The sequence below is a fragment of the Acipenser ruthenus genome, chromosome 19 (genome assembly GCF_902713425.1).
Source record: "Acipenser ruthenus chromosome 19, fAciRut3.2 maternal haplotype, whole genome shotgun sequence".
NCBI lineage: Eukaryota > Metazoa > Chordata > Actinopteri > Acipenseriformes > Acipenseridae > Acipenser > Acipenser ruthenus.
The window spans coordinates 6,915,361-6,934,969 of record NC_081207.1 but is presented as its reverse complement, the minus strand read 5'-3'; the positions used below and the strand labels follow the sequence as shown (position 1 = coordinate 6,934,969).

The window sequence follows — 19,609 nt, the reverse complement described above, 5'->3', positions numbered from 1 at the left end:
TATTTAATATAATAAATATCTACAAACAACATTAGTCATTTTTGACCAATCACTTTATATAAAAAATAAACACATTTTGGTCCTGTTACCTGGCCAAGACACTATAAATCCCTGCACAAATTAGCCTGCAAACTAACAGAATGTAACAAAGAAAAAATCCTGCGGAAGCCACTCGTCTCAGTAAAGGCCCTGCATCTGTTAAATGAAGGTTTGACTGCAGCTTGCAGCACAATGCTGCTCCTCAGTCCCCACCCCACAAGGGGTTCCAGGAAACGCAACCGCAGAGCTGCAGTGAACCACATAGCTGCAGCATGGCCGCCTTCTGAACGATGAATAAAGATGCAGAGAAGGCTCAATATTCTTTCTCTGTTCTGAGAAGAGCACACAATCTCTCGGTTGGATTTATACAGGACTATTTGCTATCCCAGTCAGGTATTCAGATTAGTCACCAGCACTCATTTTCTTTTTGTGATCTTTAGTTGTGCCTCACACTGGGTTCGCTCTGTCTTGAGGTTTCAATGCAGAGACTGATGCTTTGTATACCAGGCACCTCTTTGCCAACATTATCAAAGGCATAATGAATTCAATTAAAGGAGATGGTGGCGAAATCTAGATTCAGGTTCCTGTTCTAGTACCAATTTAGTGGATGCGCTTGAAATGAATTAAGCCAATTGTAAAGATTTTTAACCTATATGTGTGTTTTAGTATCAGTTTATTTAGTATCCATGGTAGAGAACCACAGAGAAATGGTTATTAAATATATATCTCCACTCAGCACCTGCTTTCTATTTCTTTAAAATAAACATGTTATAGCACACATGTATTTGAATTTGAAATCATGATATCTGGTACTACTTCAGAAACACTCTTTCTATGCCTTATTCTCGGGTTATCAGTTTCCACTTGTACTTGCTGGGTCATTTCACCTCAGCAGTGTCTTCTGGGTCAAAGCATGTTACTGTTGGAAACATGTCAGTCAACGGGGAAGCAGCCGACTGGTTATGGCCTCCTAACAGTTTTTTTTATCCTAGTGGAGTACCAGATATGTTTTGAAATTAACATGTGCTGTAACATGTGTTTCTTTCAAAACTGCACATTTGAGACCTAGAACGTGAACTAGAATGGTGGAGACATTTTATGTAACTGTTTTGTTAGCTTCAATTACTTTAAATAATATATGGCCAAGTTAAATCTATAAAAAATACTAAATAGAATATATCCATATTCATATATAGGCACAGCAGGGGATAAGTTAAGATGCATTTATTTTTGGGGATGCCCTTTCTGCCCATTAATGTGAGTTGCCAGATATAAAATACTGTACTTGTGAATTCTACAAGCCAATCTAAATTCCCGTTTAGGCGAGATTCTGCTGTCGATTTACTCAATTTCAGGAAAATGGTACAGAAGGAGTTAGGGAAGAGCCAGCTGTGGATATTGTTACGTTACCTTGGCAGAATGACTGCTTAAATAAAGCACTGTCAGAGATTTCTGCCCAGCCTGCAATGTATTTGTGCCAATGTGACGCTGTGGTTTTTCATTCACCAGCACAAGGAAAAATAAGAGGATCCAGAGGAGCAGGTTGAAGAGACTGAGATATAGTTAAGAGCACATTTTTATTTTCACTTTCCCTGTAATTCCATGCAGAACATTTTTCCCCCAATTTTTCTATTGAAAAATATGATGTTGGAAGAGTATTCTCACTGTATTACAAATTAAATACTCTCATGGATGGACTGCTATTTGTGCACTGTGAACATAGATGATCACACACAGAATGCAATCATCTTCAACGGATAATCATTTTAATAATGTACTATAATTACTACTTTGGTCAGCTCATAATATATGCTAAAAACCACCATATTTTAGATGTTATTTTTTCTATTTATTTTGGTTGTGTTTCAGTTCCTAGCAAAATATGTAAACAAATTTAATTATAAGCCAATTATTTCAGTACCCAAAATGTTTCCAGAGAGAAGAATTTGTGATGCTGTTGAAGGAAATGTCCCATATAAATCAGTTACTTATCCCTCAAGCAATTCTTATTTCAGATTCATGTTAATTATATTTGACATCCGGATATTGTGCCCTTAAGGAAACTTGTGCAAGTTGTCTCCCCAAAAACAGCCATCGCTGTTAATCCATTTGAGTCAAATAATATTACAGTGCCGTATCCAGGGTTTCACAGCCTGGTGCAGTGCTTGTATTGGTGCCAAGTTTCTGTCTTTGATGGCTCTAGTGTTGCAAGAGATCAGAGACAAAAGCTTCATCCAGAGTTTGACAAAAGAAAAGAAAAAAGCATTTCTGCTCTCCATTAAATTGTGTAAAAAAAAAAAAATTATATATATATCCTAAATAAATATGGTTTTGAAACGAGGGAATAGAATTAGCAGAAGCAGCAGGTATAACAGACCAAAAATATGATATTTCATGTTATTCATGGCACAATTCAATGAAACTTATAGAACAGACCATGCACAAACAGTACCATTACCATAGCAAACATTATGTCAACATTGTGTTAACATTTAGAAGCTCTTAATTGAAAGCACCTGGAAAATTGAACCATGACTTCACTAAATTCCGCTTTTAAAATCACGTTGGCTTTAGGCTGTTGTCGAGCTCAGTTGTGCTTTTTCAAAAATCGTCCACAGAGCAGCTAGCGAATGAAACAGCCAAAAAACGGAAACATCCTGCTGCACGAGAAATTGACAGCACAAGAAGCAGTTTGACACCTGCTCAAACCCACAAGCAGATTGAGATGTCAGGCAATCTGTGACAGTATGATCCGATCATAACCTAATAAGGCAAACACACAGAGCCACCCACAAGCATCACTTCCTGTCTACAGCGAAGTTACAAACTGACAAGGCTGTTTGAACGCAAGGTTTCAAAGAACTCTCCATTTTAGAGCAGCTCACCATTAAATAACATGGCGTCAGTGAGTTCATTACACACACAGGCACCACAACTCAGTTTAGGGTCAGTATGGGTACTGGACAGTGAAGCGTGAAACAATTACTAATCTTGTTGATTAATCTACCTATTAATTCTTTTTTTGTAGAATTAACTAAATAAAACTCAATGGCAAGTTTGCGGATTTTATTTACCCAAAACATAATATGGTTGAATTAATCTGATACGATTCCAGCACAAACAAACAAACAAAAAAAAATACAAGGACATAATGGCCTACTGTATGGAAAATCAGGCTCATTAATTAATAACTGGGGTTAGGGAGGGGAAGCAGTACAAATGTATTTTACAAACTTCATTCCCAGTGAAATGACTTTTTTTTTGTAAAAGAGGGAGACCAATTAAATGCATGAAAAACTTGATGACTGCAATATGTGTGATGAAGATTATTCAAATAATTGCTACAATGCTACTGTTAACCATATAAGGTTACTTGAGTGATCATTCACACTTAAATGGCTCCTGTATTAAATGTGGTTCTTCAAATCTGCAAAAACTATGATACACTTGTGAAAGCTGTTTCAACAGTTACATCTCTGGGACCACAGATGAAGTATCAATAAATAAAACCAGGTCTATTGCTCCAGAAAAAAAAGCTTTTAATACCTTCACAAGAAAGTCAAATTGGAAATGAAAATGTCTTCTTATGGCTATTGATTTCCTGGCCTTCGTGATCTATTGGTTTGAATTCTTAATTTGGTGCTTATCAGACCTGGGGGGAATTACAATTGTAATTGTGTAATTTGTAATTAATTGCAATTACAATGCAATTGTAGTTGAACCTTGGTACACCAACTTTGTAGTTGTCTTTGCAACTTGGGAAATACTAACCAGGGCTGTCAATATACATCAGAATGGAATATAAAAGAGTTTGTGTGTGTATGTAGATATGGTTTAAACACTGACACCTGCATAGCACTTAAACCATCATAAAAATGTACCAAAAGCACATTCTTGTATTCTCACCAACTTCTGGTGACCCCATTTGTTTGAAGAAAAGAAAATGTATAGTATACTTCTGTAGTTGTACCTGTGATTATTGCTGGGTTATTTTAAATAGAGTAAACATGTTAATGTGTGTAGTGGTTTATGTAACTTTTTAGTGTAATTGTAATTATACATTATAACAAACCACAGGTCTGGACAACAGCACATGTTACAAGATACCCCCCTCTTCCTTGCAAAGCAAAACAGATGCAGAAGAAACCAACGCATTGAAAACCTTCATTGAAAGCCCATTAACTACTGTATCCTGTTTCTTCAGCTTATTTACAGCTTCCCTGTCAGGACACTTTTTTCCAACCTTATTTCCAGCCTGTCCTGCAGGGAAGTCAATAATCCTGGCATAAAGAAGGTATTCTGCAGACACACAGGATAAAAAAGCCTTGCATGTTTTTGATTATCACATGAATACCTCAGATACAATGCAGGTAGATATGTCCCTGTAGCTGAGGGAATGCGGGAGTGTGGAGACTAATGAGCTTGTCTGGTCTCTTTAATGGCACACTATGTTGGAGGCAGCAAATTGATTTTTAGTTCCTTGCACCCATGTGTAGAAACTGTCAGCAGCAGCGGGGTGCTCAGTAATTGATATTAAAACTGCAGCTAATGTGTGAAATACAGCCAACAGGGTCAGGTTAAAACAGGAATGCTCCAAGTGGACCAGAGCGAGAGCAGAGAACGCAGTGTTCAAAAACCTAATTACCAATGTCATGCACGGCTATTAATAGCCTAAGTGTTTATACCGAGGTTAGGTGTGTACAGTGCTAGGCACCTTATCCTCAATAATTCAATCTGATCAATGCTACAGTAATCCATACCCATATATTTTATGGATTTTTTTTTTTTTTTTAAAACAGTGTTCAGGTATTTTATTTGTAATGGTTACAAATATGTTCTAGTTTAACCATGCTTAATTTCTGATGTTTCAGCAATAAGATTAAAACGGGATCCCTCACCCCTATTGCAAAGGGATCGGGATGCAGATCACTGGGACTGGACAGAGTTGATCGAGCATGGTTTCCAGAACAGGCTGTGTGCTGTGAAGACTCCATGCCACAGTAGAGAGGGGAAATCACTCACCCACTGTGGTGCTGACATTTCCCAGCAGAGCCTCCTTGTACTTGCGCAGGCTCTCGTCGTCCTGGTCCAGCTGCTGGATCTCTTGCAGGGTTTTCTGCGCTGGTGGCTTGTAGTTCACCGAGGACTCTTCTTCCCGGTTCTCTGCTGCGATCGCTGCCAGCTGCTCGGGGGTAGGATCCTGCTCTGCCATCGTCCGCTAAAAACCTGGAATAAGAAAATCAGACCCGTTAAGATTGTTTTGTGTCAACTTTTAGGTGGAATATATGTAATTTTATCCTGGAGATGAAGGGTAGACTAGCATCAAATAATTCTTTAAAAGGGCAGCTACTGTAGTTCTTGTGTACTGTAACTCCTTTGACAAAAATAGATCCAATTCCGCAGTGTTCTAACAGTCTGCTTATTCTACTTCACAAATCAAGAGTGTTCATGTAAACATGTACAATACATTTAATCTCACAAGCTGGATCCTAAAACGGAAATTCTCTGAAAGGTACCTTGCCCTATTGCTACCTCCAAAACCAATACGTTCACAACTTTTACAATGCTTTCACATGAAAAACAGGAACCAAGATGAATCACTCGCAGACAGAGAAGAAAGCCACAGCTGTGAGCCATCCTCCCACATGTTCACTGCAGGATCCAGAATTGAATTGAAGGCTGGAAGCACTGCCGCCACACAAACATGAAGCATCCTGTCATCCCAACAATAAGGGATTCAGCCACAGCTGCACAGTTTAAATCCAGGGAATGACTTCTATTCATATAATGCAAGATGAGAAATAGAAAGCTAATCTCTGACAAGCTTTAGGGGGGAGAATCTATATCCAAGTCGAAATAGGTTTTAGTAGAGGAAATGGTTTGACTATCTCAATGGTGCATTACTGAACATACGTGTAAGCATGTATTAATGTGTTTGAAATCTAAAGTAATACAGCACCTGCGTATTAAAAAAGTAGAGCAATGCAGGGATCAGATACAACAGGATTGGTTAGACTTTCTGAAATAATGAATCATCAAGTAACCCAGGCAATCAAATTCAGGAACTAATGACTACATCCACATATACCACACGCCAAGTACAGCGCTAATAGGAATGTGTAATCGTATGAAGATGAACTGCAGAAAGCCCCAGTGTGATGTTCCAACTCCGCCTCTGACCTGCCGAACAATTACACAGAGGAAATGAACCCATTAGCTCCTGCTAAATCGGCTGCCAAAAGAACCCATACTGCCCATCGATTCCGGCAGCTTGGTCATTTAGCTGCACTGACTGCATCCATTGTACACACCAGCTCAGACCATTGGGACCTGCTATGCAGTTTATTAAAACAAAAGATCTACGGATTAAGCAGGGATACTTTTACATTGTATGTACTGGACCTGCTCACTGAGCTCCAAATATAAATGTGTCTACTGGAAGGTTGTCTTGATTTAGAAGATACAAATTAGTGTGCCAGTTATGTCATTTCGAATTGCAGAACATGTTATTTGGGTGCCATGTTCTCCGTTTCTTTAAAAGCAGTCCAAGAAAACGCTTCCCTTCAACACTGCAAGGCAGCTACCTTTAATGTCAACTTTCAGAATGAATCCTATAAATACAAAACTGACAGCTATAATCTTCCACACTCTTATTTAATCCAGCTCAAAACAGCTGCGACTTCAAAAAGGTGAAACCTCTCTTTGATTCAGCCTTCCCTAAAGCGTTCAGAAGAAAGATGAAACATAAGCGAGCCGTTTGTGCCACGAACCAAATTACTTTCAGAAAATGACTTTCAAGACTGCAGCAATATATTTTGGATGACAGAGAGAGAAACTGTTAAATGGTGTAGAAAGACACAGTTGGTAGCTACAGCAACAGACAAGATATTGCAAGCAATTAACCAAGAGCCAAAACTGATAAACTGTAAGTTTGCAGGTAATTAACTTGTAAGCTCCTAAAGGTACTGCAATCTGCAGCATGGATCCCCACACAGGTGCATTCTGTCAACATTTAAAACATCCCATTGTCCCTCAGGCTGAAATTCACTGGCCCATCCAAAGCACCCAAAATAAGAACAGAGTTTCATCACATAGTAATATTCGTTTCTTTGTATAAAAATACCTATACATTTGAACAAATGCCTCTCCCGGCAAGAAATAGAAAAATAAAAAAGTATGTCACTTAAAATGAATCTAGGAGGTTTTTTAATGCCAATTAGGGTAAACAAATGCCACAAATGTGCTTTGCGGTTTATGCAAATACAGATGGCAAAACAGCTACAGTTTCAACAGCAGCAGGCCTTGGTGAAGCAAGAATTTGCAGCAGTTGGGATTTCCAGATTACCAGCTGCTTGTCTTAATTGGCAGGCAGAGACTGGTGTTCAGTAACTGCAATTTCCCTCTGCACCAGAATATAGCTCTGAAGAGTCTGAGTCACCGGTTACAAATCAGTGGTTTGAACAGGAACGGAGATGCTGGGTTTTAGCATCCCACTTAAGAGAAATAAATGCTTAAAGCTGCTTAAAAAGAATAGAAAAGTGATAAATATAAAAAGTGACAATGTGTTGGCCAGAGATACAACTATAGACTGTTTATGCTTTTCAGGATTCTCATTTAATTGTTACCAGAGATACTGAGTTGCGTTGTATTAGTTCATATCAAGTGAACAGCAGTTCAATCCAGTCCATTGCTGCAGGACACTAGTTACAAATGTCCTAGTTGATGAATTCACAACTCCCTGATGATTTATTTGGAAAGTTTGCTTGACTTTTGTTTAGTTCCAATAACAAGGTGCAAGAAGACAAGTAAGAGGAAGGCAATCTTTTTTCAAGATAGAAAATGTATACTACAGTATAATATGCAAAGATGAGAAGGGAAGTAATTGTAATTGGACATGGTTACTTACATTGAAGACCAACACAAACATGACTTGCCAAAATACTGTGAAGCAGCAAGTCGTTTTGTTGGGTATTTGTCTAGCATTTTTACCAGAGCTGTGCAACTAACAAAATGTGTAACAAAAATCCTTAAATGCATCCCCCCCACCCCCTCCCCAATACCAATATTTATATCAACTACCAGAAGGATTAGTAAAAAGTGCAGCAACTTGAAAAAGCAGATTGTTATTCTTCCAGTACAATTTACTGGGAGAACACCAATTTGTTAAACACAGCACTGTCATTTCGGTTCACTGATCAGAGACTTTGCATGTTCTGTACACTCTCTGGTCTTGCTTTCTTCACTGTGGTGTTTCTTGCACCACAGTGCGGTTGAAGGCACTTTACTAGCATCTGGATTACTTTAACTCTCAACACAAGCAACAGAATCACACACTGGGCTGCAAAAGGATGGCTAACAAGGATACATGTTTGAGGTCAGGATTTAATTTAGATCCTAGAAGTAGGTTTTGCCATGAGGGATTCATATGGTTTAGTGAAAACACTTTTGACATTTCTGGATTCAACAGCTATGTTTTCTGAATCTTTTTCAAAAAGCAAGTTTTGTCAAAAAGGGAGCGGACAATTTACAAAAAGAAACTGCAGAGTAGAATAACTTTACCTAGTGCAGGGTTCTCCCCAGGAATTCTGTACAGCCGGATGGCAGAACATTATAGCCGGGAGCACTTTTAATGGAAAAATAAACTTGCCTTACCTTATATATAATACGACAAAGAATTAGAATAATGTATTGTTTTTCGTTGACTATATCTGGTTGCATTTTTTTTATGTTGTAAATTTTCTTTTTCATTACTGTTTATTATGGTAAATTACTGTGCTTATTTGGGCGCTCTGGGGAAAGATAACGTAGGGTTATTGGAGTTCACCAAAAAAAAAAAAAATAACCTTTTCACTTATTTTTTAGCTTAATTATTGAGCTTATTGCTTCATTTAAATTGTTTTCTTTATGTTAAGTTTTCAGGGCATTTTGTTAATGCATGTCTATCTGTTTTTCACTGTTCCACATTTTTTGAATGCAACTGTTCATTTTAACCATTTTTTACACAACAGTACTCGCACACGTTTGGTCTCCATCATAACTGTTGCATGAAACCGGAGTGTAATAATCCAGCACCTCTGCATTTAAGCATTTGTATGTCTGCTGACAAGTGTTCAGCTGATATCCCATCATGCTTTTCTTCTTAAAGGCGTACAGCCTCTATATAGGAACCCCCAATACCTCTCACAAGCACCTGGGTACATATTGTTACGATACCAAAAACAAAAGGAATACGCTTTTTTTGTTTTTGGTGCATATGTACATATTCACAGTAGCATCTGCAAGTCAGACAGATCAGTTTTTTTCAGCGGGGCGAGAACCCTGTAGTGGAAAATTACATTAGACAGATGTTAATAACTATCATAACATCAGTGGAACAAATTATTACACATCACCTTAAATCTATTGGAGGTTATTTATTACACCACTCCAAATCTTATTGAGCAAGGAACTGGAGTAGGTTTCAGTGATCAACAAATAAGTTTGTGAAATGTTTCATGTTATAGATGGTTTGTTCCAGTAAGAGTATACAGAGTTCATCTATCACACTTCTTTACAAACTGTTCAAACAGATATATATCTGCAATCCATGGTAACAACACTCAATTCACACAAGCATAGAGGTTGATGGGAAAAACAGCAAGATCAACAGAACTCCTATCTAAAAAAAAAAAAAAAAAAAAAAATTACACCAACTACAGTACCTTTGGTTTATAAGCCTGGAAGAAGCTGCAGCAATGAAATAATTAGCAAATAATTAGAAACTTCAGCAACTTCCTTAATTAAAGTGTAACTCTGCGTCCCTTAAGCATTATCCAGCTGTCGGCTAAAGATGACGGAGTGAATGAAGACCAGGTAATCAACAGTGTTCAGTGTGGGGAGCTTAAACCGTTACCCTGGTATCAGTAAAGGCATTAGACTCATGCACGAATGTTCATCAGCTCCTTACTTTTGGTCTTGAATTTGAAAGTGAACCAAATTTGCTGTTGGGTTTTCTTGTTAAATTCATGCGAGGTCTATGGTCTTTAACATGCACAGAAGCAATTATTGTTGTCAGCTGCTGGCTCCATAATGGAGCACACTTGTTTACTTGGGTATGGAATCTTGCTCAGGGGAAAACCCTGCACATGCTTCCATCGACCCACACTCCAGCAGGGACACATTGCATTGCTGGACACCATTTACTATTGATCTCACAGCACTTACACCAAGAGGGGAGGTACAAACATTACACAGCACTGCTCTTTCTATAAAAAAAATTAAAAAAAACAGACTATAGAATATCAAATCACAAAGCGCAATAATCAATTAAGACAGCTGTGACATTTAAAAAAAGTGTCCTATTGTGAGACACAGCCACAGGAAACTTTCCAATAAAACAAGTAAACATGTGAGTTAACTAAAATGATGCAGAAATTTCCAGTAATCATGCATGAAAAGAGCTTTGAGGTTTTTTTGGGGGGTATTGAGACAGTCGCACAATTTTTTGTTTTTCACTTCTTTTCATTCACATATGGTTCCTGTTAGGAAAGGATTGAATAAGAACGACAGGGAAAATGAACCACAGCAATGCCCCGCCCCTAACGCCTGTCATCCCCAGATTCTGAAGTGGTTGCTTAGTTACATACGCACTGCTCAACATTAGTGCACTGCACAGTTCCATAGCAGGTGGTGTACAACTACTTGTTACGAGCTTAAACTCCAATATCATTTTTTCAAAGTTTGCGTGATTCTGGCATTTAAAGAGATACCAATATTTTTGGTTGTGGCAGGGGCCTTCTAACCAGATAAATGAAGCCTTGTGGATAGATGTATTTTTCTGATAAACCCAATCCCTTCCCTGCCACCACCTTGCAGCAGAACCAAGGTCAATTATAATAAGAGTACAGTTTGCTGAAATTACAATGATATTTTGTCCAATTAGAATTATGCTGCTGTAAATCGCAATTATAAGACTACAATTACACCAAAAAGTAACACATTGCTACACACATCACTATTACAGTTATCCCTGCTTTATCGGGACACCTTGGGATATGTAAAGATATCCTGAATAAGCATCTTAAAAAATGAGACATGAGGACCAGTCACACATATATTCATAATTTACAACATGTGCAAGAGAGAAGTAGTTTTCCTTTTTTTTTATTTCTAAATTGAAATTAACAGAATGAAATCACATGTGACTATGAATGTTAAACCCATCATTTAAAACACGAGTCATTTTTTTTTTTATTCCTAAAAAAAAAAAAATAATAATAATCGCTGTTTGTCTACTATACGTATATTTTTTAAACAAATAGGGTCAGTGGTTAAATACAAGAACAATATTTGCTCCGTGTAAAACACAACATGGAACTGCGAATGACTGAGCTTGGAAAGATGTGTAATTGGACTGTAATTACACAGTATAATTACACAGGTTTGCCAAGGTTTAACTACAATTGCATTGCAATTACAAATTATACAATTACAAGTGTGTTTTCATTTATATGATCAGTATATTTCTTTGTATAAATCTGCTTATTTTTGAGAGAGAGAGAGAAACAAATATTCTCCAGGATAAGGGAGTGAGCCATTTAGTAATTGAATAAATACAATTCTATTTTGGTTTGTGGGAGTTTTCACTTCTAAAATGTATAAATCAGACATTTCATTACATTTACTTTAAAACATCAAAATGTCAACATGCTGCTTGACTCTTGCGCATTACAGAAAATCTCTGAACGAGGATGCAGTCTGCTGCAGTTCCATTAGCCCTGGGCGCCACACAGCCCACTATGAGCTTAATAGAATGAGTCAGTCAAATAAACGGTTTGAATTCCTAGCCAAGCACAGGTCAGGGATTAAACATCGGTGTTTAAAGCAACACCCTCATACACCTGTGCTTCTACCAGATGGCATATTACAAGAGGGCATTAACCGAAACATTTGTCTGTATGACCTAACTTGTACAGCTGTAGTTAAAAGGTCGTTTTACTGCCACTATGACAAGTACTGTGGACAAACATTTTAGCTAATGCCTTAATCATTTTTGTGTCACCGATAATGGCATTAGCAAAACATGTGTCGACTTGATTAGTTTCTTATAAATCATGGTTGACAGCTCGGGACCTTGACAAAACACTTAGCTACACATCCATTAAAAAAAATTTGAAAAAAGACGTTCACTGTACGATTGGTTTACCAGAGTGCAGTACCTTCATCAGGAAGAAAGTATAGCTTTTGATTCTTCAACAAAAGGAAATTAAATGCTAAGGGGAAAAATAATTACATTTCAGCACTTCAGTTGACAGGCTGTCTGAATTTAGACATACCTGATATCTGAAGGCACAGTTTATTTGGAAGAGAGTTGCTTCTGCAAGAGCATTATCTTAAATTATTCCAAGGACAGCCAAGACCTAAAATTAGGTTGTCCAACAAGAGAAGGTTGTTTTCAAAGAAGTGCATTAAAAAATCTGATGATGGAAATAGTTATAAAAACTAAAGCACCAGTTAGTCACAGCCGTTTACATGCTGTATATCACGTGTTCCACGTTTTCTGGGAACTGTTCAGTTTATTTTACATCTATAAAATAGGGATAAAAATTGGTAAAAAAGTAGTTTTTAATTGAAACACCGGTAGAAAAAAAACTGGGGGAAAACAATCTCAGTGTACACACTTTACATGTGAATTATGATGCGTAGCAGTTCTGGTTTCTGATTAAGTTTAATGTCCCTGGCATGTATGATTAAGCACAATCTGTGCAAGTCGAAGCCACATTTTCCCAAGTTAGCTGGTACTTTGCGAACGTTTAGGCAATCGCTGTGCTGATGGAAATAGTATCTACAGAAGATATAAACATGACATCAGCACAAAACAAGTCAGGTTTATTCGCCTTGAAATCATAAAAAGAAAATTGACAGAACTGGGTGGTGCAAGCCATCGGGAGACGGGTCAAATCACACTGGACATTTCCATCAATGCATTTCATACAAATTTACCAACTAAAGCATCACCACTTTCCATCAAATATTTAGGATTAAGATTGTCGGGGTTGGCCAGTGTTTTAGCTGATGGACAGACAGTACTGTTGCACGAAGTCACCAATACATACCTCTCTGCAATATACAGTGGCTGTCCAGCAAAGCACAGCGCTACGACAAACTCATTAACAGTCATTCTGCTCTCTCTTTTATTAAAGTGCGTGTAAAAGCCGCATAAATGGATTGCTTGTCTCTCAGTTCACTTTTTTGTTTTAGTTTAATGTGTCGCTTATTTTTCAGTATGTTCTTTTATTGTCAGCGTGAACATGTACCTCAACGCAACAGTATGTGCAGCGCTATGCATCCTCTGCCTCATCTGACCCACGTCAGGTGATAATGTGTTTGTGAAGTGACAGGGAACGACGTTTGAACGTTATTTGATCCTCCGATGTCCAAACGTTTGCTGTACCCTAGGATACAGTGTAGGGCTGCTCATTACAACGTCAGAGTCAAAATAAAACAGCATTTTCATCAAAATATTGGGTATTCCCTAGAAAATAGTATGGGGAAAATATTTAAGAGACAAAAATCGGGTATAGATCAGTAAAAACCAATGTCCAGTCAGTTTTCGGTAAAATTCGGAATAAACCGCAAACACGGAATACTATGTATATCCTATGTTCAAGATGCAGCTTGGCTTTTTTTCAATTTATTTGGCCAAGGAGTACTGTGGTTCAATTTGATTTTATTATGCTTTTCAGTTTAAAACCATGTTGTGCATATGTAAATACTGTAGAAGACAGACCCAAAGACTTAAGAGTTTTACCCAGACTGTCCTGTGATAACCACAGAAGTTCAAATTAAAGCACACATGCGTCAGACAAATCACTCACTTAATTCAAAGACAGACATTCTAGATCTCCAATAAGGGTCTTAACTAATAAATTACAAAAAAAAAAATATCATATTTACTACACTGACATCAAAACAGTGCAAGCTAGACGATACTGTAGCAAAACACTTCAGTCAGAGTAAAGAGAACATATCAGGACAGCAAGTCCCAAAAGCACCAATTTCCATAGGTGCTAGACTAGACAAAGCAGGCCCCAGGGATAGTACTACAATAAATGAAAAATGGTGCATTAAGTGCACACTTGTGAAAATGGAACAGCTGAGCACTGAACATACAAAAACAGGCATTATCGGCAGAGCTTCTCCTTTAACTTCAATTTAGGCTACCCCCCACCTTCGCTTCCTAGGGCTGCCCACATTGTTACTTGCTCGGTTTTATCAGCTTGAAGCATGCCTACACAGTTTCCTGTCTCTTACAATGGCTTGAAGTCCTCTGCTGCAGGGAGGACCCTTGTTCTTTTGTTTAAGCGCAGCTTTCGTTAGCTAAGATCAACACGGTTCTCACAAGGAGACAGCAAGCTTAGGAGGGATCTACTGAACTTTTACGCCAAAACAAATATATCCGTTTGGTTGGTCTTAAAATGGAGTGGGTCTGTGTTAGAAAAGCTCATGCAACAGCTCTTTGAGAAATCCTAGAAAGAAAAAAATAGTCAATCTGCATTACTCCATCCCAGCAGCACTGCTAGAATTACAGTAGATAATCAGTTACTTGGTTTACATGAAAGCTGGGGGTAGAAAGTGCATGTTGCGCGAGAAGGCGGTCTCCGATTCAGGGGCAAGGAATGAAGAAAGGCAGGCTTGTAATCTTAATTAAAATCAGTCAACGTGTACAGCAGGGGACTTTGACAATTGAGCTGCATCAGCAGGGACAGGAGTCAGACAGAGACATCCATCATAACAGCACTGCAGCCCATTCAACACAGTGGTAGCCTTGAGGGAGACGCACACTGCATGCTAATTAAATAGCCACAGTGCTTGTGACATTAGCGGACATCATATTAGACTTCTCTGCAGGATATCTAACCTCCCCAGTAACAAAGAGCATGGTGCAAGAACCATGTATTTAAGCCTTATTTTTCCAAGCCAGGCCTACTGTACTCATTGTTCTCTGCACAGTAAGCTGTAAAAAGCTGGATATGAACATCATCATGTGGTGTCAATCGTTTCCCCAATCATTTGCACTGCAAAAAAAAAATGTAATTACTTTAAATTAGGTAATTCTGGATACAGGACTAACTATTTAGATGGAGTGACTGTATACTGCCAGGTTCCATGAGACAAACAAAAATTAATAAACACTTTTTCCACAGTCACCACAGTGCTTCACTTTCACAAGAGGATGGGCAAATACCAAGGCTTGAAAATGTTAAAATGGAAACATCCAATACCCAAGGCTAGCAAGTTACCATTATTTTGTTCTTTTAAAAGTTGATTCTGTTGTTCATCCACACTTAAAATCAAGGGCAAATCTATATGGAAGCAAGTTAAGGAGACAAATGTTGTCACAAACTCGTTTATTGGTGTCCCCCAGCAAGATCGTAGAAAAAGATACAGGGAAAAAAAGAAACTGGCACAAAGGGAAAGCAAAAGAGTTCCTACAAGTTATGTGAAATTCAAGTTTTTGTTTGAAGTTTCAATTTGCATTGCTTGCTTACCAAATACTTTACTTAGCCAGCACATAAAGTCTGAGATTTCAAATGGTCACAGTGATTGCCCTATGATAGGCCTCCATTCTATGTACTTGAGGTCTGGAGACCCCCTGGCACTGATCCACTCAAGTACACATCAGCTCAGTGCTCCTGAACGGCAGACCAGCTGCTCTGATGAATCTTCCATGGACACAACTCCAGCCAGCTGGCTCCCAGGAAGGCTAAAAGAACCAGCTTGAGCTGCGAGTGCTGAGACTTTCCTGGGGGTCGACAGTGGGGCAAGACGGACCTCAATGGAGGAATGTGGCTCGGCAGGTCCTGGCTAAGTCAACATGTGTTCATGGGAGGTAGCTTCGTAACAGCTGGTTTCAATTAGGTTGACCACAAGGGCTGCGAAATTAAGTTGCCGCAAGTTCTTTTTTTTTTTTGATGGTTGTGTTTGGCAACGTTGCTTTTTGTTGCAACCGTCCTCTAAACTTAAAGCATGAACTTCTCTTTTTGTCTTTCTGGTTTTGTCTTTCTGGTTCTGAACCTTCTACAGATCCACGTAGTGTTATTTTGACTTTTTGTACTAGGTACTATCCTTTGACAAAATAAAGAAACAAAATGATTTTCCTGCTGAACTGGAAATGAAAACGAGTAAACACATCCACCTCTGTGAATTAAAAGCTCTTTGAAATATAACCGCGCCACCCCGACAAACTTCAAAAACCTCGTCTCCCAGCATTCTGTCACAACCTTCTGAATTCTGCAGCACTGCGGTAACTGTTGCTTTCCAAAGGTCATCATAGCATACCATGACCTTCCTTATGAATATACTGCAGAAGTACAGCAGTAGGAGTAGATGTTTATATAAAAAAGGCCTAAAGAATGCACCCAAACTGTGAACAGTTAAACTGCCAACTAAGGACGTTTACTTTAAATTCAGGTTTACATATTGTGAAAAAGTCAGGACACTACACCCAAGAGAATAATCTAGTTAATCTAGTTGGAGGCTGTGTGGTCCAGTGGTTAAAGAAAAGGGCTTGTAACCAGGAGGTCCCCGGTTCAAATCCCACCTCAGCCACTGACTCATTGTGTGACCCTGAGCAAATCACTTAACCTCCTTGCTCTGTCTTTCAGGTGAGACGTAATTGTAAGTGACTTTGCAGCTGATGCATAGTTCACACACCTTATTCTCTGTAAGTTGCCTTGGATAAAGGCGTCTGCTAACTAAACAAATAATAATAATAGTAAATAACTAGGTAGAAACAAGATCAAAAGAAACTGCTGGATCATGGAGGGGTCCGAGCACTGAAACCCATCTTCAGTGGTACCAACTTGTGGATCTACTGGGTCAAAATCACGTTCAGACCTGGGTTCAATTAAACAACAGAGATGCAGGCTGGACCGGATTCCTGGACTGGAAAGACATATCTTATACATAGCAATTATAACTTACACACCAAAATGAGACAGGGATTTGCTGTGCAACAGTGGCGATCAGCTGAGAGCCAGGAAACAAAGGCATCACTAAACAGTAAATGGGTTCGGCAGGGAAAAAGATGCGACAACGTCACAGTGACTTGAATTCTCTTGGATACGAGCATCTAAAAAGAAGAGCACCACAAAGTAAGGGATTTTTTTTTTTTTTTAATTGTTTGGCAAGGAACTTGCTTTCATTTTTTTAAATGGCAGGTGGCTACAGTAAAGCTGCATGGACCTGTAGATTCGGCTCAGTGCGTCATTGAACTTTATAATAAATATTATACAAACATGTGACGTATTTCATTTTGGATTCCACTCAAATACAAGTGAAGGGAATGCCTGGAGCATTGTTGACATGTTACTAGGATAGGGCATAATATTCAAAGCTTATGTGCTTTGAAAATAATTAGTCATGGGAAGAAATTATCTGAATTCACTTCATCCATCTTCGAAAAACATGACAAGCTCATTAACTTGTTACCATTATTTTTTGGAAAGATGGTGTTTAAGCAATAATATTATGAACAACTGAAATCACTAAAATAGCTACATTGCCATCTGCACTCCCTGTTAATTTGAAGTGTCCAGTTCATTCTCAATGGATCTTCTAGTTGAAGCCGGCCATCTACTTTACCTGTAAGCACCATGAAGCCTTTTTCAAAATGCTACAGCTCCTGAACACCAATGGCTAATAGCAGGAAATGCCCTGATTGACACTCAGATTTTCAGCTTAGCACTCTGCATATTGCAAAGTGTCTTATTGACTTCATAACCCCCCCCCTCCCCCCTCCCCCCTCCCCCCTCCCCCCTCCCCCCTCCCCCCTCCCCCCTCGGTTACTTCATTTTGGTTTGTCCTGTTAATTCCACAGAATTTCCACACTAGTAAACTGTAGAATTTGCTCTGCATCATGGCACACAGGGAAGTAAAATTAAAATACTAAGAATCGGAATCTTACACAAGATTGTTACAGAAACAATTTGAGGAATACTACAGTATTTTATTCACTCAGCTCTAACTCACAACATACAGCTCCAAAAAAAACAGGATCGTAAACCTGTCTTTACTTCTAGTTCGCTGTATTTTTGTTTCTCATTAAAACCAAGATGTGCATCACCCAGTTGGCCGGGATGCCAATACGCTGCTCCAAGCTGCATTGACTTTAACAATAAACAGACTCCAGAAGATTAAGAAATCGCCTGCCAAAGTTCCACAGTTATTCCCTTTTACAAACACAGGACTGCTCAAACAGGCCCAGGCAGACAGCGATTGTTGCTGCTGCTAGGAAAAGGATAGAAGCTGCTTAATCTCAAATCAGAGGAGCAAAAACAGTAAAAAATCTTACATGGATTAAGCAGTTCTGCAAAATGTCTACACAGATTCTCAGCCAAGGAAATAAAATACAGGCTTCAACAACCTGAAAAGCAGGTCGCCATGACCTACATTCATGCACATGTAAAACTGCATCTATTAACGGTGCAGCATAAATACAGTAAACTGATCAATATCCAACATGGAATCAGGTGTCAGAAAACATTTCTGTAGTCTTCATTAGCAAAGTGCAGAATCGGGTCATCCTATTCCAATAACTTAAAGAGAAAGCAAATAATGTATGTACAGTACAACCCCAACCTAGCCCCTGGTATATTAAACACGAAGCCTTCTATGCATAAAAGGACTGGAGCAGATATGGCTCTTGTCTTCCAACAACAAAGTGATTTTGTTTCAGACTAAACCACTGTCACAGGAGACAAAGCCAATATTCTTTCATAGATAGGGCCAGGACACCATCAGTAAGCTAGTAAAGCATGTGTCAGTATAATATTACTGTTCTGAACACACACACACACACAAATTTAAAATATTGTCTTCAGTAGTTGCATGTTTTTTTAGGTCTCATTGAAAAGCATATTATTTATCAACCTTTATTGTCTAGTTACTGGACTCAACCAAAACAGAAACGCACAGTAAGTTTTACAAGAGTGGAATGTGGTTACTTTCATTTTGTATTCAACCTGGCTTTAAAGTGGATGTCAACATAGTTATTTTGTATTGAAAACTTTATATCGCTGCTATGTAAATGACTCTGAATAAATGTTTAATAGATGGAATGTTTATAATACAAACATACAAGATTTTTCAACTTGGCTAACTTATTTGCCAAGACTATAAGAAAACAGCTGCAGAATTCATATTTGTGATTTATTTGGAAACAGTCCAGTAGGTTGATCTACATTCCATGAACCCTTGCTTGTCTAAGAGCAGAAGAAATCTCCCTGCAATACATGGCATGACTCATACCGTTCACCATGCAATGTATCCCAGGCTCTTATGTCCATTTGTCTAGGAACTGCCCCCACCCTCGCTCCTGTAATAACCTACTCTGCTAAATGCAAAGTTAAATTATATACACTCCCAATGGTATATTGTAACTATTTCATCGTTTTTCAAACAAACAAATCAGACAAATAGGAAATGTGCAGCACAGCAGATATGAATCCCACAGTGGGTCTTACTCAATGTGATGTAAAGTCTAACTCAGACGTGCCCTTATTAATTAACTCCGCTGATAAACACTACC

General features: G+C 38.5%; 1 protein-coding gene across 1 annotated transcript in view; it reads right to left on the bottom strand.

The window, feature by feature from the left end:
- The window catches only part of LOC117424564 (rho GDP-dissociation inhibitor 1-like), a 29,838-nt gene that overhangs the window by 8,572 nt on the left and 1,657 nt on the right, over nt 1-19,609 (bottom strand). The window contains exon 2 of the mRNA XM_034041009.3: nt 5,062-5,265. Within this exon, the coding sequence (XP_033896900.1) occupies nt 5,062-5,251 (190 nt within the window). The 5' untranslated portion in view covers nt 5,252-5,265. The remainder of the gene's footprint in view (nt 1-5,061; nt 5,266-19,609) is intronic.